Source organism: Bombus vosnesenskii, unplaced genomic scaffold (genome assembly GCF_011952255.1).
Source record: "Bombus vosnesenskii isolate JDL3184/JDL3185 unplaced genomic scaffold, Bvos_JDL3184-5_v1.1 scf7180000013336, whole genome shotgun sequence".
Classification (NCBI taxonomy): Eukaryota; Metazoa; Arthropoda; class Insecta; order Hymenoptera; family Apidae; genus Bombus; species Bombus vosnesenskii.
In genome coordinates this window covers 262388-285321 of record NW_022882974.1, presented here as the reverse complement: position 1 = coordinate 285321, position 22934 = coordinate 262388, and the positions used below count along the sequence as shown (strand labels likewise).

The window sequence follows — 22934 nt, the reverse complement described above, 5'->3', positions numbered from 1 at the left end:
GTGACTGGAATTGGATCTTTGCACTTATTGCTTAGGTCTACTATATTTACCTTATTTTCCTCGACTGATTTACGTTCTCAATTTGTTTCATTCAATGACAGTAGAAACATAAATTAACAACGTAGATACGATACTAATTAATTCTATATTGTTATTTATTGATATTCATTGTAATTAATCTTTCATGGAAAAGGATTAAGTGGAGTAATGTGAAAAATATGCGTGAATGAAACGATATATGTGTAAATACGTCTCTTTTATATTTTATATTTTGCTTTGATATAAATATCTTCTTCTTTATCTTGATATAAATATATTTTAGTGTATAAAGAAATTTTTAATAATAAATGTCCTATTAATAAGTGATCTGTATCTTTTACTAAAAAAATAACAGCGAGGTTTTAAACTTTAATTAACAAATGTTGAATTAATAATTAGATAATATGTTTATTAGAGTTAGTTAATGAATAATTTTGTAAATAAATAAAATATATGTACATAGTATTAATTCAAATCTTGCTATTAGAAGATATTTGATACAACAGGGGGTATAGCTCAGTGGTAGAGCATTCGACTGCAGATCGAGAGGTCCCCGGTTCAAACCCGGGTGCCCCCTGATTCGATTATTTTTGCTCTACTTCAAACTCAACTTTTTTAAATTCATATTTATTGGTATAATATATTACAATATAGATATTATATCTGTATTTTACAATACATAAGAGGATAGTTTAACATTTTAACCTATACTATATACTATACTATAATAATAATACTATAATACTATAGTATGAATAACTACAAAGGCATATTATCATCCTACGTAACATGATAAGATCTGCATGTATGTCAATTACTTACGCGAATATTGTAATACATATTTTAAATCGTATATTTACGTACTTATTTCATATATGTACATCTTTTTAAAAATATATAAAATAATTTTCTACATTCCCTCTTGTGATATTAGACTTAATCAGCAAATAATTGGACATTTGAAAATGTGCAGTTTGTACAAAAAATTGTATTGGAAGAATTATTCAACAAATATTTAAGTTGCAGAAGTTACTAGTAGTGAATAATTATGTTAACTAGAGTAATTTAAGGACATCTGCTACAACATGACAGAATTACAATGTACTGAGATTGGTAGTGGCAATAATTGTAACTTCTCAACGTAGCGCAACGTATGACGTATTATGGCGACGTGTAGCATGCATTGTTTTCAAGTTTCTTTGTGAAAATAATCGGGTCTGAACCCGCAAGTAATACAATTTTGATTAGTATTTGGTGCTTTTAATAAACAGTTCAAGGAATTCAATTCGAAAAACATGAATTATAATCATTCAAGTCCGCGGCGAGGTAAGTTTGTTGATCCGCGAATATATGTCATTTTATCTATTGAATCCATTACTATTCGTGGCTTAGATTTGATAGTGTAATGAGTTTATTTTAATAAAAATAATGTATTTATTTATTAATACATTTTACATTTATTGAAGAATATGGGTACAATGTAATATAATATTACGAAACGTTATATAGAGGTTATGATTTCTAAGCCTCTCTTATTTAATAAAGTGTTAATCTTTATATTGAGATAGTTATGTTTTATTGTAATAATATTTTGTGTAATGTTATTTAAATGAGAAATTTTTAATAGGGAAGCCAAAAAGATTGCTTGATCCATCTGCTGGTATTTCTGCATCAGCATCGATGCCTCAAAGCCCATATATGTATAATCAGCAGGTAAAGATTAACAGGCGTACTTATTATAAGTTATTGTAGAATATGAGAACTTTGTTCTTGTTTCGTCTAACAGATTCCTATGGATAATGGTATAGTACCAGAGTATGGTTACAATATGCCAGAACAACAGCCTCCACCATATGGATTTAATATGACGCCGATGCAACATTACCTACCTCCTGAAAGTCGTGGCGATGAATATGCAACCTCACAATTTGCGACGCAATTATTGACACAGCCAGTAGTTACAAACATGGCTGTACAATATGGAAATGTTTTGGTTGGATCTGGGAAACAGCAATTTGAAAAATATGTGCCAGTTTCAGCTTTAAAATATTATTTTGCTGTTGACACAAATTATGTTGCTTCGAAACTAGCTTTGTTATTTTTTCCATTTACTCATAAAGTAAGTTATCTCGAATCTAGCAAATAGAGCTTAATTATCTTCAAATAAACGATTAATATTTTCAACAGGACTGGTCTGTGAAGTACGAACAAGATGCTCCATTACAACCACGTTATGAAACAAATGCACCAGACATGTATATTCCAACAATGGCGTTTTTAACATACATAGTTTCAGCTGTATTAGTTTCAGGAACTCAAGAACGTTTCACCCCAGAACAGTTAAGTATTTTGGCTAGTACTGCTCTTGCTTGGGGAGTCATAGAACTAGTTGTGCATATTGTAAGCCTCTATGTGATGAATCTTGAGACAAGTCTTTCAACATTAGATTTGTTAGCTTACTGCGGTTATAAATATGTCGGTATGAATACAGCTCTTTTGGTTTCCTTGTTATTTCGAAAATTTGGCTATTACATAGTTTTATTGTACTTCAGTGCGTCTTTAGGGTTTTTCCTTATACGGTCACTAAAGCTAAGAGTCATTCCACAAAATAGCCCGTACACAGCTTCTGGAAATAAGAGGAGACTCTATTTTATACTATTTGTAGCAGGTATTCAACCTGTGCTAATGTGGTGGTTATCTTATCATTTGGTTTAATCAGTAATAATATGGAAAGAAATTGAAATGCGTTTAAATAAAAACGAAATGTGTATATTTATTTGATTATTCACATCATATGTGCATTTTTATAATAAAAATTTCTTCCAAAAATTACTTATTATTCATTAAATGAACCTGCTATTCGTTATAATCTTTGTTAAATAATTTTGTATAAATGAAGTTATAAATAAAAAAATTATGATAATCGTAAATTATTTCAAAGTTTCTTACTATCTTTTTATAACATAATATTCATAATATTCATATAATATTTATTAATCAATCATCGTGAATTTCGAAATGTATCTGAGGAATATTACCGACCGTGCGATTGCTTCGCGAGCGTGTTCCATAGCAGGTATGTACATGCATACACACACATTGATATAATTCGCGTTGTTTACTTCGGTTATTCTCCGGAAGGTGTCTTCGTACTTTTCCGTAATTCTTCGTCGATTCACGAAACGGTCGTTCATATGGCGCCACAAGCGTGATTAGTCAGTCAGTCAGCCGCGAGCCGCGGTGAACTGAAGGCGTAGTGAGTGTTTCTGTGGGCCGACGGGCCAAAAATGGCGGAGCGTACGAAGACGACAGCCCCGGCCACCCGGCCCGTTCCCATGAAGCTGTTTGCCTCCTGGGAAGTAGATTGTACTGCACCGAATTGTATACCCAGGTAATCGATAATCAATCGTAGATTCTTATACAGCTTCTGTGTTACACACGATATTCGCATTGTTACTCCGTTGTCACTGGTGGACGCCAGACACTCGACGGACATTCACGGTATTCACACGCCCTTTTTTCCATGATCATTCGCATTTTTCTGTTCGCACCCCTGCCTCAAGGGCACCAGTGTTCGCGTACTGTTTTAACCTTCCATCGGATTAACGTGTTTCTTTTATAACATACGCCAGATAGGTTATTCGGGATGCGTGTCAGGTTGGGACTGCGTGGCGCGCTCTGCCTATTGTAGGATGCTAGCTGTCAATCGGATGTGACAGATGACCGAACGTGTGTATCATAATCTCCATCCCGATATTCACAGTGGTTTTATCTCGCCGATAGTCGATCGATATCGTTCCAATACCGGCGATTTTCCTTTCTTTTTTCTTTCTCTATTTGTTTATATTCGACGGTTTATACTCGACGAGTAAATGCAAGAGATTCGATGCAGAGAGAAAGAGAGAGCGGGAGAGTGAGAGAGAAAGAGAGAAAGAGGAACGAAAGGAAAGTTCAAAGTTTTGTGTACGAGTCTACCGACATTGGCTACCGGGAAAGAATTGTTGCTATGTTGTAGGTCGAATGGTAGATGCTTAGTCGCGTGCGAATAAACAAGTCAAACAAACAGTCGTGTGTTGATTGTGCGTGTACGCTCGTTAGATTAGAATATGTTCCGCCAAAGTTCACACTTTCGTGCAATGGGATGTCGTGTTCGAATGTCATGGTTGTCCGTTTTCACGGGCGCGTTAATTCGATCTTAACCTCCGTTTCGTGATATAATGTCCCATTGAATCATTTTCTTTCCTCGTTACGCGTTTCTATGCACCGATGAACATTCGAAAGTAAACAGAAGCCTTCATGCAGGATATAATATACGAGTAATCCGTAAGTACGTTAATCACGAATTATTTCTGCTACGCATTTTTATGAATAGTTCACCATGTTTCTCTCTGTTTGAAACGAAATAGACAGCGGCCATGATTCGAACTGAATAACTGTATATTATTAATACACATTATTACATTTTGTTCGAATTTAAGGAATTTAATCCTTCATTATTAAATAATGAAAGTTTGGATTAGATTTACGTTTGGTATTTAATTTTTATTTGTATTCTCTCCATTTTACTATATATATATTTAAAACACGATAAAATCACGGAATAAAGGTGACTAGAATATAAATATATACGTATTTGTATTTTATTCACTTTCATCTTGTATTCTTCTGTAAGAGAGACACAGAGAATGCGCTGAAAATAAGTCTGGTGTTTTATCGCAATTAAGTACATTTAACATTAACATTATAATGTTATTAATAACTTGTTAAAATACGATATAAGTGTTAGAGGATTAAATTAATCGCGTACTCATGCATTAAAGATTAATATTCATTTATTAATAAATTACTCGCATGTATTTACGTATTCAAAAATTAATAGATATATCTGCAAATCTATACGTTAGCAGATACATATTTAGCATTTTATAGCATAAAATTTGTACCAAAGAAATCAAGAAGTCTACGTATCGCTATCTGTACACTTTCCAAAAAATGATTAAAATTCCATCATCAAAAAATATATGAAAATATCAACATAATATGAATAATTATTTACATAATGATAATAAATTTATAAAATTTCTCTGAAGAATCGACAACTGATTATTCTGTCGTATTAAATGTTAAATCAAAGCTTCCAGTCGTTTACAAATATATTTTAATTTCGTTTCTTTCTGCTCAAAATTCTCCTTGAAGGTGGCGCGATATGTTGTAGGTGGTTTTTGTTTTGCCTGATATTTCGGACGTCGGTTGTAATCGATCGAAGATATCCAATATCCAATAACTTAGTAATTTTACTACGTGACATCCGGCTGTTCCGGATCTTATTGCCAGTCCTTTCCGATAAAGGTGTTCTTATTGCGTATGAATCGCTTTGTCGTGCCCGTAACGCAATTCGCTAAAACGTAATTTATATCCGCGTAGTTGCGTCGAGTTTTTTTTTTTTTTTTCTTTTCCATCCGGCACGACGTTCGCATAAATCGACGCGACGATAATAATAATAATAATAATAATAAATGCTCTCGCACGATCTTGAAATTTATTAAAAATAAAATCCATAATCTTCCATCATGAACGATACATAATCCCAAGAAAGGTCATAAGTTGTTGCACAAATTAGGATACGGTATAATTAAAGCTCGCGCAATCTTCCTATTATTACGTTGTTTATCGTTACTTAGGTTTCAATATATCATCATTGTTATTGCATCGTTTATTTCATTATCGTTAATCACGTTATTTATTTCATTGTATTACGTCTTCCTACGTTAGTAAATCAAATCGTTCGTTACCATATTATGCAATGTACACATAAGAAATAATTCGAATTAATCAATATTCTATCATTATATAACGTTGAACCGTAATTCGCTGCCCGTGCTCGGCTATACTTAATGTGCCGCCTGGTACATTTAGTTTACACATGATAACGCAAGCAAGAAACTTTCAAGATATCGATTAACATGTTCGATGTAGACGATTCTCCAATTACCGCGAATAACGGGTTTTAAGCTACGTACAGACCTTCGTCGTTCTAATTAATACCAGTTGCGAATTACTCGAGGTCATAGACTACAATTAGTATCGTCGGTCGAATAAATTGCCGATACACCGAGTTTCCTCAACGTTTTGCAACATGTATCAAGTATTGCCCGCCCCGTCTCTATGATAAATCGGATATTCGTAATGAACGTGGTCCACCTGTTGGTTTCCAAGAGGCGCGGGTGCTCGCCATTTGAACGAGCTGAATGGAACGATGAAACATACATTTGCCCTGGCAAACGTCTTGCGCGCTGTTGTCATTTCCAAGCGCAAATGCGGACAAAAGAGTTGAGCATTGGTCGATAATTTTTAATTAACAAACGACGCAGGTTAAATATGTTTTGGGGATTGTTTCGAAGTTTCCAGAACATCACTCGCGCGATATTAAAATATTACTCGTCCTGATGATCGGTATTTGAACGCTCAAATAATAGCAAATGAGTGAAGTTCATCTCAGAGCTTTTTGTATCTTTTTATTCCTTCGATGTATTTCGAAATGTTCGAAACGTCTCGAAGTTTACGAACGTATTTTGGTTTCCGCTAAAATTGCAATTTAAAACGGCAGATTACAACTACTTTCTACCCACGATGAGTATACTTGTCGTGAAAAAACAATAGTATTTGGTGCTAGAATGAGTATACTCATTTTCGTACTCAGTATTATAGTTTCTTCACAACGAATAAACTGCTCGCAGCACTTAATATTTTCTTTTCCTTACGACGACTATTCTCGTCGTGCAACGAAATAATAGTGTCATTCCTTCACGACGAGTATACTCGTCGCAGCACGAAATAGTATTGCCATTCCTTCACGACGAGTATACTCGTCGCAGCACGAAATAGTATTTCCATTCCTTCACGACGAGTATACTCGTCGCAGCACGAAATGATATTTTCATTCCTTCACGACGAGTATACTCGTCGCAGCACGAAATAATATTGTCACTTCTTCACGACGAATATAGTCGTCGCAGCACGAAATAATATTGCCATTCCTTCACGACGAATATAGTCGTCGCAGCACGAAATATTTCCATTTCTTCACGAAGAGTATACTCGCCGCAGCGCGAAATAATATTGCCATTCCTTCACGACGAGTATACTCGTCGCAGCATGAAATAATATTTCCATTTCTTCACGACGAGTATACTCGACGCAGCACGAAATAATATTGCCACTTCTTCACGACGAATATAGTCGTCGCAGCACGAAATAGTATTGCCATTCCTTCACGACGAGTATACTCGTCGCAGCACGAAATAATATTGCCACTTCTTCACGACGAGTATAGTCGTCGCAGCACGAAATAATATTTCCATTCCTTCACGACGAGTATACTCGTCGCAGCACGAAATAATATTGCCACTTCTTCACGACGAGTATACTCGTCGCAGCACGAAATAATATTGCCATTCCTTCACGACGAGTATACTCGTCGAGAACGGTTGATCTAGTTTGCCGCTGTGATCTTATCTCGGGCGATCGTATATGGTTAGTCGACATTAATAAAAATAATACTTGACATTAATTGGTATGAATAAAAAAACGCTAATTGTAGTTAGGCAGAAGCTGCGTGCTACGAGCACGCTCAAGTTAAAGTAATTTGTCTGATAAGAACAGCAGTTGACATTAATTAGCGTAAATAAAGAAGCTAATCGAAGGTGGATGAAAACCGCCCCTACGAAAACGTCCGAGTCCAGTAGCTTCAGGTGTGTCTATCCAACGTTGAGATCTTGAAATTATTGCGATATGTGTTGTGTGTAAAGATTATATAGGTGTTTATAGCGCCAGATATTTATCGTTGTTAAACATGGAATTCGATCGACGCAGCTACATTCCTCGTTTCGCTTCCAATTTGTCAGAACATTGGCCCCAGTTGTGGCAAGAAGCAGAGAAACATTCTCGCATCGTATCGTAATATTTTCATTGGTTTGCATCGAGTGTTCAAATGTAACTGTCTTCCATAAAAATACGTCAACTCGCCACGGTTATCTTCGATAGACCTATATCTTCGAATACCATAGGTTGCTGTCGTTTGCAATTACGCGAGGTGTATGGAAATCCTCTTATTCAATCGCCAAGTACCTAGCTTCGAGTACGTAACTTTAAGTACCCTAGAATCCGTCAGCGAAAGTATGTCAAGAAAGTCAGGAAAAATATATTTGTCGTGTGTTCCTTCGCTACGTACCGTATTATATACATTTCAGTCTGGCAAATATCGTAATCGGGAAACTCATACTACCTTGGTAAGTTCGAGGAAGAGACACCTTCGTCAAGGTTGGAGTAGCCTGAGACGTTAGAGTCGTCGTTTCGTTCGATTGTCCAACGTCGCCTTGGGATCGCTGCACTGTGAAACACGTCGAATAGGGCAGCTGGTATTTTGCATGAAAAATTTGCAGAATCGCGCGTCTAACGCCCCACTGAACCGGGCAAACGACCAAAGAGATCGAGATCGATCCTGCCACGCTTTTTACCTTGAATTATTCACGGATCGCAGCTTTCACGCGCTGCTCGCCGGCGACAGGGTCTTTGGAAAATATTTACAATTCTAATGGAAATCTGAAAAGGCTCACGTGCTACGCGAGCAGTATGGTCTTTTGTAGTTGACCGTCGTCGTTAGAATCGGCCGTTTCATCTGAATTATAATTAGTCCTAGACTATTGCTAGTCCTCTGGCACGAGAATTGCCTACGAGGGATAGACAACTGCGTTTCGTATGTTCCACGTATTACAGTGCATGGCTATTAGGATTTAGTTATCGTTGCAACTGTACAAACAGGAGAATAACGTTAGATATAAATAGTAAAAAAATCGTAAAGTACGTGCGGAATATATTTTTCAGTCCGACAGGACGATAAGTGATATCTGAATCAACCTTTTATTTTTTATCATTCGACTCTACCGGAGTCGGATTTCTGTTATTTTGTACGTGTACGCTCTCGTTCGTAAGTAGCCGGACATTTATTATTGATTTTATACGAATATCTTGCTTCAGTTTCTCTTATGGATTTATTATGTTGTCCTATGATTTCGATGTCACTTTTGCACAATGTTAATTAAGCGATATTTATTTATTTATTTATCTGCTTAGTCAGGGGAAGAAAAAGTAACCGAGTATTATTTATTGTTTGTTATTTATTGAATATACGTAGAAATTAAATTTATAAAATTACATGCTAACGTGCAGTAAATTACAAAGTAATATGGACTAGATAAGGCACGGTACAACAAATTCTAAATTAAATGACTGCACTGGGGAAAATATTAATTGAAGAATAGACACCATTGAAGTTTGAAATCCATATTATGTTATATATATTAGTATTAGTATATATATATTAGTATATATAATAGTATTAATAATGTATTTATTATAATATTTATTAACAAATAATACAAAGGTACGAAGACATATATAATGTATATAATAGTACATATATATATATATATATATATATATATATATATATTATAATAAATATTCTAATACATAGATATATACTATTAAACATAACATATTAAACATATTTAAAACGCATATAATATACATGAAACGTATTAAAAGTACAAATTATATATTAATACTATTATATATCTTTGTATATGTCTATATATAATAGTATTAATATTATTATAATATTTATTATAATATATATATGTACTATTATATATATTATATATATCTCTATATTATTTGTTAATAAATATTATAATAAATATATCATTGATACCATTATATATAGACATATATAATAGTACATAATTAATATATTATTAATACTATTATAATATTTAATTACTATTATAAAATCTGGTACTAAATATATTATTAAAATATATACATATATAATAGTATTAATATATTATGTTTAATATTGTTAATACGTTTTGTGTATGTTATATGTTTTAAATATGTTTAATAGTATTATCATATATTTATTATAATATGTATTAACAAATAATATAAAGATACGCAAGCGAAGTGATACGGAGGTATATCAAGATGATAAGGTCATCGAAAAAATGTTGTCTTCCGTCTGTTCTTTATCTATTAATCTATTTAACGTGTCTATTTCCCGCAGAGTATTCCTACAGTATATTTCCTATACCTTTTACCTTTCGTTAAATTACCAATTTAATTTAAGATTAATAAACACGAGGACAGAGCAATGAAAGCGCCCGAACGATTTTAGCCCATATTTTCGTTTACTCGTCCTTGTAATAACTTTATCAATACGGCAGAACCTCGATTGTCCGAGATTACGTAATCCGGATAATACGGAAAGGTTTATCAGTGTTCGTAAATCGTACAACAAAATCATAGAAAACGTTCGATGGCGTAACATTGTACGTGCCTTTAGGTTTAATTAATCGTCTAATCGATGGAAAGTTCAATTAACCGCTTTCACAATATCTGACTATTCACGCTATTTTATCTGTGTCGACTACTATCTTTTATTCGTTGCTGTTTTATATTTTATTTGAAAGAATTTAAAATCGGATAGAGTTTGCAAGCTTCTCGGATAATACGAAGCAATTGGCTGTATCGTTGTCGAGTAAATATCGCTGATATTGTCCAAGGGCAACACGAAGATCGCGAGACAACAAGGTCATAAAATCACAAAGGAAACTAAATTCGTCAGATGTTTATGCGAAGTGTGTAAACACGTCAGCGCTTGGCTGTATGCGTGTATCTGAGAAGCGAAACACAAGTGAAACAAGCTTTCCAGTAAAAGTGGAAAACTGTTTACAAGCTTACAAAATAATTATTTGCTAAGCACATAATCTTTCGATAAGCAGATTGTCCGATGGAACGTTATTTTTCTAATTCTTCGTTTTTAACGTTTCTCAACATATGTCTGACAAACATATATTTTCTTCAGCCATCAAAAAAACTCCATAGAGAATATAACGTTTAACAATTGCAGTATTTTATTAAAAACCAATAAGCATATTTAAAAATATTCTTAGGGACGTGTTTTAGCACAATATCCTTGAAAACAGTTCCTTCTATAGAGAAGCATCGAGCAATATTTACAAATATACCGTGTCACGCTCCTCACTTTTTTTCAGTAGCCGTGCGGTATTTTCGTTGCCTGGAATTCCTTTCTCAGTGGCAACCATTTGTCCTAAAATATTCGCGAACAATGTTCTGGTAAAATATCGCGAAATACCCCATGGAACTTGTCCCAGAAGCTCGAGCGAACGGGCATTCAGCGAACTTTTCAATATGATTTTTTACGTGGACGGAATTCCTTAAAAATTGGAATCTTACTGCTTTTGAATCTTTTCGAAAAATACGCGACAGCTCAGGTTTCTTTATACTCGTCAGAGCGTACGGTCGTTAAGGCGTTAAGGGAGAGATAACCGCGGTCACCATGGCAGTTGAGTCATTGAACCATCGAGTCGTAGCATGGCTAGAGGAGATCTTTTCTTTAGAAGCTGACACGCTGGCTCGTCTCCGTTTGTCAAAGAACGGGTCACTGGTTCACATCGTACGACGATTATTTCGTCTGGCGAACTATCCACGTGCACGATATGCGAATAAATCTTCTACTAGCATCAGCAAACAGGTAGAGAATCATTATTACGCGATCGGAACAAATGTCGAGGAGCATGGTGAGAGGGTTAAGGTACCACTTCACCCTTGGTTCGCAGCGTTCCTTCATTTACATGACAAAGTGGTCGCGTTTTCTCATCGCCTGGGAACTTTTTCCACCTCTTCTGCGGTTCTCGCTGCACGGCAGGCCGGCATACGCTGGTCGATTCCGAGCACGCAGCAATCGTATTGAATAAATCGCGACCTCGCCTCCGTTACGTTTCCCCAGACCGGACGAGTGTACTAATCGCAAATCGCCACTCGACGATGGGGGATACGCGTGGAGGATGCCACAGGCCAATGCGAAATATCCGCAACGACAGCGAACATTTCGCGAGCGTAGTGTGTGTGATCGTGGGTACACGGGCGGTTCGCAAGCCGATCGGTGTAGCTACGTTATCGTTGAAACCGAGGTAAATAAGGCTTCTTCGAAATGGTTGCAAGAAACTGACGATGCTAGCGGCGAGGATGAAAAAGACAAGGAGAGAAATGATTTTATCGTAAAAGATTTATTGCACAGGAAAAAGATTGTATCGTAAGATGATGTACAAATCGACTTAACTGCGGTGTAGTCGACGCAGTGCGTGAATTTAAGTGAACTTAATCGACGTAGCTCAGGACTTAATTGATTTTTCAACTGAAAAGTCTAACGATCGATTGGTTTCCGAACGACTTAGCCAATTTTTAGGGAACGTTGGGCTTGCGCTAATTGGCTTCTCAACCCTCCGTGTTTCAACACTCGTCGCAGAAAAAACTTTCAAGTCCGTAGTTGTATGAGTCACGTTTCGAAATTTCATCGGTCCTGTAGCGAGACACGACTGTCGTGGCTATGTTTGAAAGCAATCTAGAAATGTGGTGTGTGTGTTTAAGGTAAATATCTTGTCTACTTCCATATATCTAGAATGCACACAGACACACACGCGCGTGCGCGTTTTTAGTTTATTTTAAACACACGTTTCTATGTCATTTACATATATATATATGGAAGTTGACAAGTTATTTATTTTAACACACACGCACACAAACATTTCTAGATTACACACACACACACATTTCTAGAATATATATATAAATACACACACATTTCATCTACATATGTGTGTGTGTGTATATATATATATATATATATATGGAAGTTGACAAGTTATTTATTTTAACACACACGCACACAAACATTTCTAGATTACACACACACACACATTTCTAGAATATATATATAAATACACACACATTTCATCTACATATGTATGTATATATATATATAGTTGACAAGATATTTATCTTAACAAACACACACACACATTTGTAGATTATATATATGTATACATACATTTCTAAATTATGCGCGCGCGCGCGCACACACACAGAATATATATATGTACATATACACACACATTTCTATATCATCTACATACATACATACATATATATATATATATATATAAGTTAAAAGTTATTTATCGCAAGCGTATATTTAGTAAAAATTAGCGTACAGCATGAACAGCTATTTAAAGGGTATAAGAAGACTTAAATGCTGTCTCAGTGAATATTGAAGTTCATAAGTGCAATGGATAATAATTGGCTATGCTAATTTATAATAATGGGTAATAATAATTGACGGTTTCAATTTTTTGGTTTTCTATAGATACACACTGTTACATTATTGTACACGTTATGTATCGTTTAAATATCTTGCAATTTTCATGCACGTGTATTTTCAAATTGGTTTCATGACTTGATCAGTATAGTCGTGATATAGTCGAGTCTCGTAACAGTATTTAATCAGTTAGCTGTTTCTGACGAGTATACTCGTTATGTTATGACGTCGTGTTATGACAAGCCCTGCCAGTAATAAAACTAAAAAATAAAACAGTCGTTCCGTTCCAATTACGACAGTCATTTCGTTAATTCTATAGTATAATAGCCGTACGTGTTTGACGAGTATACTCGTCGTACAGGATCGTCAACAGGAAAAAGTCGTCTCCCCGTCGTTTATTTCATTTATTGAAAACGATCATCCGCGATATCCCACATCCCACAACGTTCAACTTGCGTTTATTTTCGAGAAACAGTTCCGTTTATCCTGTTAACTGCAGAATTTTGTTTAAAAAATCCTTTACGAGGTGCGCAGGTAAAATCAAACAACGACGAGTATATACGTCGACCGCAAGTTAAATGCTCTTATTGTGAATTTTACGAAGAAAGTAAAGTAAAACGAGGGAGCATCACATTTTCATTCGATAAAGAGTTAAAAATCAAATAATCAAAATTAATAACCAAATAGTCACACTTTTGTTTTTATAAAACACATAATAGTTTTACTAGAAGCATAAAAAGAAAATACCATTAAATATTACCATTATTAATATAGTAATATACCAAGTAATATACCATTTATATTACTTTTTACTAAAATTTTGACTTCTCCTAGTAAATGGTAATTATCTATTTTACACGACGAGTATACACGTCCACCGCGACAAAGTAAAGTAAATCGACGTGTGTACACGTCGAGCGCAGTTGACCGGTTAACGTGTCCAGCCATGACCAGTCGTTTTTCGAGCGATATCGAACAAATGACGCATAAAATTCGCTCGAATTTACGGCTATCCGCAACGCTGTGTTTCGTTATCGTCGCTGCTGCCAATACTTCGCATTTGCTCATGGAGATCGCCTATCCGTTATGCAAATCATCCGCAAAATTTCACTTCACGTTCCGTTTCCCGTCTTCTGTTCCTCGCGTAACTTTTTCGCCGAGCAGCGACTCGGTTCGATCGCTGGCGTGGCAGCCGAATCGATTCGTCATCGATACATCGAATAAGCAGACTCGTTTCGCGTTTCCTCCATTGTTTCTGCTCATCGCAGTCGAAAGTTGACGTCAATACTTGCGTCGTGAGTTCCTTCTTCGCGTGGATCACGAGCGTTTGCCTCACCAATTCGATGGCAAACGCGGAAGTATCGTTGGCAACGTCGAAATGCTATCCGGTTTCGTAGGACGAATTTACGCGACGATTTTCGTAGTCGCGTAGAAACTGTGCGCAGCGCGCGCAGGTCAGCCATATTGCTAGGTCTCTTTTTACAAGACTGACGTGTAAATACGATTGAAAATTAAGGAAAATTAAAATTACTATACAGTTGAAAAGTACTGCAACGGTTAGTTGCTTACTTACACATTTCCCACAAGTTGCGTTTCCATTGTGAAATTGTTCAGACGAGTCGAATATCCATAGTCTTGTCGCGTATGATCAGACAGTATTTTCATGCATCTACGGGAAATTTTCTAAGCGCGGATCGCGTGGAAGATTCGCAGTGAAAGTTCTGGTTGTACTTAAGCGTTTAGTGCGAGAGATAAATCTCCACGCGGAGATAATGTCGCGACCGACATACTTCAAATCCGACGGACTGACGATAGAGATAAAGATGTGGCGGCACTCGGCGACAATGTATATCGCTGAAGTGCCTAATGAACCATCAACATCCCAGAGGTCCTTGCGTCGAAGGTCCTAGAAGAAAGAGCACGTGGCAACGATGGCGGACGCCTAGCAAATGCATGGACGGTGGGGATGTTGAGGGATGACAAAAGAAACCATATGTGTACATACGCGCGTACACATTGCAATTCTCGTGCAAATTAGGCTGGGAATATTTAATTGGTCAGCTTGAATGCAAGAAAAATAAAAATGCAATTATGGATACGATTGTATTTATTGTTGTATATTGTTGCTTGAGTGCAAGAAAAATAAAAATGCAGTTATGGATACGATTGTATTTATTGTTGTTATTTTCTGTTATTTTATTTACAGATACAGACAGTCGCTGCCTATTTTTCAAAACGTGTGAAAGATTCTGAGTAGACCGTTGGCTATACTTAGGAGGGAGATTTTCTCAGATGAGTAGTCAGTTTAACGAAGTATAATTGTTGGAAGTTGCAGCGTATCTACCTCGTAATAACCGAAATGAATGGCATTCGGTCGGAAAATTTGATATCGACTGGAAAAGCGGTTAGCCATAAGCAGCTTCGAGAATCGATATCGACATCTTCTCGTAATTTTTGTTTATTTTTTCCAACGTTTCTACATATACGCAAATGCCATAACTCGAACAGAGAGAAATTTTCGATCTCGATTCCAACTATTAAACACTTTTTTCCTTTCATCTGTTCCGCTCGAAGTTCGCACTGCGTTTGCGTATGATATACGTTACGAGCAAAAATAGACTAGTTTTTTTTAAAAGCAATTACTCATCTGGGAAACTTGCCTTGTTAGCGTTTAGTGTGTAGAATGAATCTACATCAAGTGATAGCTAAATGGAAAATTATTGATTTTTACTATTTACTTATTGAGTATACCATGCACATACACACACATACATATGTATAATTATGGTGTAAGTTAGTTAGTCGAAATACGTAGTTAGTGAGCCTGATTGCGAAAAAAATTTAATTGTAGATGCAATCGTGTTTATTATAGACATTTACAATAAACTGATTGATGTTGGATCATTGTCTAGTTTCCAAAACTCATGAAAGACTGGAGGAAAACTGCTGGTTACATTTAACGTTTAGTGTATAGAATGAGTCTCCATCAAGTGATAGCTAAATGGAAAATTATTGATTTCTACTATTTACTTATTGAGTATACCATGTACATACAGATATATACATATGTATAATTCTCATGTAAGTTAGTCAGTCTAAATACATAGTTAGTCAATACAAACAGTATGAACGCCTACAATAAACTAATTGATGATCGACCATTGTCTAGTTTCCAAAACTCATGAAAGATTGGAGGAAAACTGCTGGTTACATTTAGCGTTTAGTCTGTAGAATGAGTCTCCATCAAGTGATAGCTAAATGGAAAGCTATTGATTTATACTATTTACTTATTGAGTATACCATATATGTACTTGTATATGTATCTATAATTCTTGCGTAAGTTGTACTCGAAATATGTATAGTTAATTGTCAACTTGGTTGCAACAAAAATGCAATTATAGATTCGTACAACAAACTCGAAACTCATTGTTGTATCAGTGAAATGGAATGCGCGATCAAATTTCTACGCCGCTTATTTTCGCGATATCTCGTCCCAACGTATCGTCGCTGCTAATTTTTGAAGTGCACGCGTATTCGTGCACGACACACACACATTTCGAAGAAAGTGCGAATATATATATGTGTTGCTTGTAAATTTCGTCATCGTATAAATCGGTGAGCGTATAAATGAGTCAATATGACCGAAAAGACATATGTAAGATACGATTAATTGGTTTAATATTCAACTCGCCTATCGTTATATTTATTTATTCTTTGATATATGTTATTTATTATCAGTATCTATCAGTAAATATGATGAATATAGAATGTACATATATGCAATTTATTATTTAAGTTGTAGTATAGTTTGTTTGAAAAATGTCTTTTTAAAATGTGTCACATTGTTCACACTATATGTAGTTTTTTTCATAATAATTCTTTATATTTCTTTATTTGCTCATTTCGTTTCGTTTCGGTCTACAAATATTCGAAACATGTTGAAATTTATGAATATATTTTAGTTACCACTGAAAATGCAATTGAAGCGGTGGATTGTAACTGCTCATTACGCTTGACGAGTATACTCGTCGTGACACGAAATAGTGTCATTTCTTCATGACGAGTATACTCGTCAAAAACAGCCAACTGATTAAAATACATATTATTTAACAGTCGTTTTTATATGGTTGCTGTCTTTCGTTGGCTCAAACCTGCCTACTTTTTATCGACGTCTGCGAACTGGGTCGTTCGAGGCCTCTAAAGCTTTTTTAGGTTTTCGTGTTTTAAAAAAATCCCACAGAATTCTCGAATGCTGTTCCAAGCTTCTAGAACGTCATACAACAGTGTTTGTTGCTACCAGTGTCATCTGAATTTTTCTAACGAATAATTCATTCCTATTATAATAATTTTTTGAAAAATGAAAAATGAAATAAAATAATTGGTTGAAAACGAGCCTGTTAATATCCTTTAATAGTTGTTCTCGATAAAATTTCTCGTTTACGTTATTGCGTTCGTATTATACGAAAACCGATCTGCATTTTAACGAAATGCGGTGTTATCGTTTACGGTTTGTTTTCTGGAAACAATTGATGAAATAATTAATACAGCAAATTTCTGTCATATCGTTTGATTATCGACAATAAAGTATTTGCATTTCGTTTCCTAATGACGCGCAATAATGAACATTTCACTAATAATGCCACCCATTCCGATCAACTTCTTTTTACATATTTGCTTCGTTAGCGATTGAAAATAAAAGCAACAATCGTATCTTCATTCTATAATAACAACTTCACAGCAGTTGTACAATTAACTCTCGTATCGATTTTACGGTAATTAAAGCCACGTGATTCGCTAGCTATTTTACCATAAATTATAATATATTTAATACGTTGAAAATTGACTGTTATAATTTACGGACGAAACGAAATATTATATCTGTACGTGTTATAAATAATAAGAAACAAAACGGCGTTCGTCTGATTTTTCACCGATGTCTGAATCAACTTCATCTAAAATAAACTAAAATAAACTTCACTGTCCTGCTACCACAAATATTATTTTTTATTTTACACTTTGGGTATCGCTTGGTACAGCCGACTATACACATGCACAAATTTTTTCACTCCATTCAAATGATTGATTTTCCATTTTCGATCGCCTTCTCTTTACTAAATGGAAGGTTTTCAAAAAAATTGCACGGTTTCTTATTATTCAAGCGCACAATGTAAAACGTTCTGTTTATAGCATTCACTGCTTTTCTACTGTTTTACTTAACAGTAGTTGTTGCGAATTTTCAACTAAGTGGCCATCAATCAGGTTGCGACTGATCGGTTGATATCGTGAACGAGATTAACGTCCACCGTGGAGGTAAATTACAGATGTGGAGTATGTTTAGGTTATTTATTTGCATCCTTCATTATACGCAAAGAGAATCACTAGCACATTAAGGTACAGATCTAAGTTATACCTATTTAATACTCTTTAGTATACTAGGAAGAGTTCTAAGCTCTGACGAACACTGTTTTAAGACTCTGTTTGCACTACCTCAAAAAGCTTCTCCTGATTCTTATGTACTAACTTTCCATTCCCTGAGCTTAATGCTTACCATCACTTTATTGGATGCTTATCTATTATTTCAAATCTTTTTCTTGTGTGCTCTCTGGTATTGTAAATTGATACCAGACGTTTACTTTACATCTGACCCATTGGCCACTTAGACTGATTATTAGTCTCTTAATGAGACTGAGTACTAATGTACGTTTATGTGTTACTTAATGCAGTTTAGTATACTAGGAAGAGTTCTAGGCTCTGAACACTGCTTTAAGTCTCTGTTCGCACTACCTCAAAAAGCTTCTCCTGATTCTTATGTACTAACTTTCCATTCCCTGAGCTTAATGCTTACCATCACTTTATTGGATGCTTATCTATTATTTCAAATCTTTTTCTTGTGTGCTCTCTGGTATTGTAAATTGATACCAGACGTTTACTTTACATCTGACCCATTGGCCACTTAGACTGATTATTAGTCTCTTAATGAGACTGAGTACTAATGTACGTTTATGTGTTACTTAATGCAGTTTAGTATACTAGGAAGAGTTCTAGGCTCTGAACACTGCTTTAAGTCTCTGTTCGCACTACCTCAAAAAGCTTCTCCTGATTCTTATGTACTAACTTTCCATTCCCTGAGCTTAATGCTTACCATCACTTTATTGGATGCTTATCTATTATTTCAAATCTTTTTCTTGTGTGCTCTCTGGTATTGTTAATTGATACTAGACCTTTACTTTACATCTGACCCATTGGCCACTTAGACTGATTATTAGTCTCTTAATGAGACTGAGTACTAATGTACGTTTATGTGTTACTTAATGCGGTTTAATATACTAGGAAGAGTTCTAAGCTCTAATGAACGCTGTTTTAAGACTCTGTTTGCACTACCTCAAAAAGCTTCTCCTGATTCTTATGTGCTAACTTTAAATCCCCTGAGTTTAATGCTTACCATCCTTTTGTCGGATGCTAATCTATTGCTTCAAATCTTTTTCTTGTGTGATCTCTGGTATTATTAATTGATACTCGATGTTTACTTTACATCTGACCCATTGGCCACTTAGACTGATTATTAGTCTCTTAATGAGACTGAGTACTAACGTACGTTTATGTGTTACTTAATGCGGTTTAATATACTAGGAAGAGTTCTAAGCTCTGATGAACACTGCTTTAAGACTCTGTTTGCACTACCTCAAAAAGCTTTGCCTGGTTCTTATGACCTGACTTTCGTCATTCATGCGTGTCACTGATTGCATTTAGTCATTAATTTAATTAATTGCTTTTGCCCTATTACCCTCGCGTATCTCATTCTTATCGCTTTTAATTACCACGCTGTATTTATGCTTCCCAATACCTGGACAGGTAATCTTCATAATCTTTGTATTTATCGTTGTAACGAGGACAGTGGCACTTGTGTTTTCTTTTAATCAAAAGGAGCACATAATTGCACAGTGGGCGCTGTGCAATAGAAGATTAAGGAAAATTGAAAATAAACAACTGCAGGTAGAACGTACACTAAAGATAAAGCTGTAAGTCGAGTGCGTAGAATATTCTTCTTTAGATGACACGTTATTCGCTGTATTTCTCGCCTTTCTTTTTATCTTTTGCTTTTCGTTCTTCGATTTTTAGAGGAACGTGTGAGACTTGAAAAAAAGTGGAATATCCGCGAAATTGTATTTCGTAAATAAAATACAGCTCCTAAGATTTGATAAATTGAATAATAAAACGAGGTACATGAAAACACGTGTATTTTTATACTCGCAAATATCTCTGCCGATTTTCTCGTCATCTAATCTATTCAACAAAATAGTAAAACAAAGCAAAAGTGAAACTATCGGTTAGTAATTTGTATTCTATAGAATTTACATATTTCTATATTTTTTCATCGTCACGCGCATTATATTATACAATTTCCCCACAAACGCGTTGAAATCCGAGATCTGGCCGCTAGTCACAGTAGACGAAGGGAAAAACGACAGAAGAAAGAAGAAGGAAAATAAAACGAGAACGAGAATCGAGAGTTTCGAACGGGAGTGCACTGTCGTGTGCATCGGAACCGCGAGCGACGAAAAACCAGTGCACAGTCGGCCGGTTTCGCGTGGCCCCGAGTGCCATCATGCGATCAGATCGATTCGGGTCACTGATTTATCGATTAGTCCTGTCGATTTACTTGCTTCGTTTTTTCCGCCCGAATGAATGGCTTCTTTATCTCTGGCAATAGTTGAGGTCGTGAAGTCGTGATAGGAGCGCAGCGTCTGGACCACTTCATTATCTAGTCGCACGACTTTTCCCCAGAATTTCCCCCAATTCTTACACAAAACACGCTTTCAGAAGCAAGTAGATTTTCCACCTTTTTTCTCTAGAAACGAGAAATACGAGCAACTTTTAGGAATTCTATCTGAGATTTTATGCAAAATCTCGAACGAGTTGGTTGGATGCGTTTTCGATGCTTAGGTTGATGGTAAAACAGTAGCAAAAAAGGTGCACGTAAAATAATTGTTTTTGTAAAATTCAAGGCATCTTTTGTATCTTGCTTTTTTCAAATTCGTTTAATATCGATGTTATCTTCCTTTCTAATATTAAATTCCTCAGTTTTGTTTCCACATTTTTGATCGTTTTGGTCATTTTTATCCGCCATAGCACACCCGTATATTTTTATAATTTTGAGGATGGAAATTGTAGCAAAAAAATAAATAAATAAATAAAAAATTGCCGCGCCATAAGTATAGTTTCTCCGTTTAAAGAATCGAACGCACGTACGGTGCATCTAGCGAGCGAAAAGAGAAATCGAGCGCCGCGAAGCTTACGATAAGCACACGGTCAACCGACCGTTTTTCAAATTCATTTCCCTCGAAAACGAAGCCTCAAACGAAAAAATGTTACTCTTCTTTTTCGACTTATTTTTTCACGTAGAATCACCACTCCAACCCTTGTATACGTGTCTATGTATGTATACGCTGCGTACGTATATCGTCACACGTGCTTCTTCTCCCTCCTATGCACGTAATTTTCTTAATAACTCACTTTACTTTTCTCTAACTTATTTTACCACAAGAACACAGCGATAACACGCGTAGCATGTAGAACGAAGCTGCCAGTCAACAACAGGTTGTTACGTACACGTACGTCCACATAAATAGTTCAGTTTTCGAACACTGAAATATGATACGCAGGTTTTCGTCCACGCGACGCGTCTGTGTGCCTAATCTGCTGTGTGTCGAGGCTGCACTGTATGTGTGCACGCATATACACGAGACTCGAGGATGCATCAACTGATCCGATGTAACTTAAAATCGAGAAACAGATAAGAATGATAAAAAGCGCGAGTCATTAACATTCCCATGTCGAAATACGTATCTAGTTATGGTAATTGCTACTAATTATAGCGACCAAAGCTACAAATTCTTGGAATTTATCTTATCGTGGTGAAATGACTCACGGGATATCATAGAAATATTTTGATATATCGAGTCAACCAGATATCCAACGCCAATTCGAAATACGTGGCAGCCATCGCTATTTCGTGTGGCGCCACACACAACGCGGAAATAAATTAACAGTAGCCATTTTCTATTACGATCGCTGACCATGCGAATAAGAAACCGCGTCATTTCGAAGGTCGTTGTGGGTCTACAACGAAATCGGTGAATTTATGGAATTTATGGAAAATTTCGAAACCTGCAAGTTGCCAAGACGCGCGTAGTTTTGAAGAATAAAAAAAATTGGTACAAGAAATATTTGAGGTTATGTAGCCATTATGGTTCCGTTTCTTTAACCATCTTCATAGATGTACATATTTAAGTATATATTTGTCTACAAATATAAAGATAACAGTTTATTTATTTCTACGCGTATATGTTCATACGTAGTTCAGTTTTCTCAAGAGTCAAAATTGTAAATTAATTATTGGATTGGCAACTAAGTGACTGCGGATTTTGTCATTGGATGGTATTGACAAAATCCGCATTTACTTAGTTGCCAACCCAATACATTGGATATTGTGCAACACAGAAACACATCTCTGTTCTCCCTTTTTTCTTTTTCTTCGCGCGTTTCGTTGCTGGCAGTTTGCGAACGAATATCGCACGCTGCGATCTCGCACGGCGAAATGGAAACGCAAACGGTGGAATATTTTCTAATCGTCTGCTGCTGGTTCGCTCGCTGCGAT

The 22934-nt window shown here is 35.7% G+C and overlaps 2 protein-coding genes and 1 non-coding gene across 7 annotated transcripts in view; all 3 read left to right on the top strand.

Annotated features, from left to right (window-relative positions):
- The first annotated feature begins 544 nt into the window (after nt 1-544).
- On the top strand, nt 545-616 carry Trnac-gca. Its single transcript has one exon. It is a non-coding gene; the product is annotated as a tRNA-Cys (tRNA).
- A 547-nt stretch (nt 617-1163) lies between these two features.
- Nucleotides 1164-2815, top strand: LOC117235980 (protein YIF1B-A). Its single transcript, XM_033498528.1, has 4 exons — nt 1164-1365; nt 1667-1752; nt 1826-2158; nt 2227-2815. The coding sequence occupies exons 1-4, from the start codon at nt 1335-1337 to the stop codon at nt 2752-2754; spliced, it is 978 nt and encodes a 325-aa protein (XP_033354419.1). The 5' UTR covers nt 1164-1334; the 3' UTR covers nt 2755-2815.
- A 456-nt stretch (nt 2816-3271) lies between these two features.
- Nucleotides 3272-22934, top strand: part of LOC117235984 (phosphofurin acidic cluster sorting protein 2) — a 181282-nt gene continuing 161619 nt past the window's right edge. For all 5 annotated transcript variants that reach the window (XM_033498537.1, XM_033498536.1, XM_033498538.1 and 2 more), the window contains exon 1: nt 3272-3430. In XM_033498537.1, the coding sequence (XP_033354428.1) occupies nt 3327-3430 (104 nt within the window). In that variant the 5' untranslated portion in view covers nt 3272-3326. The remainder of the gene's footprint in view (nt 3431-22934) is intronic.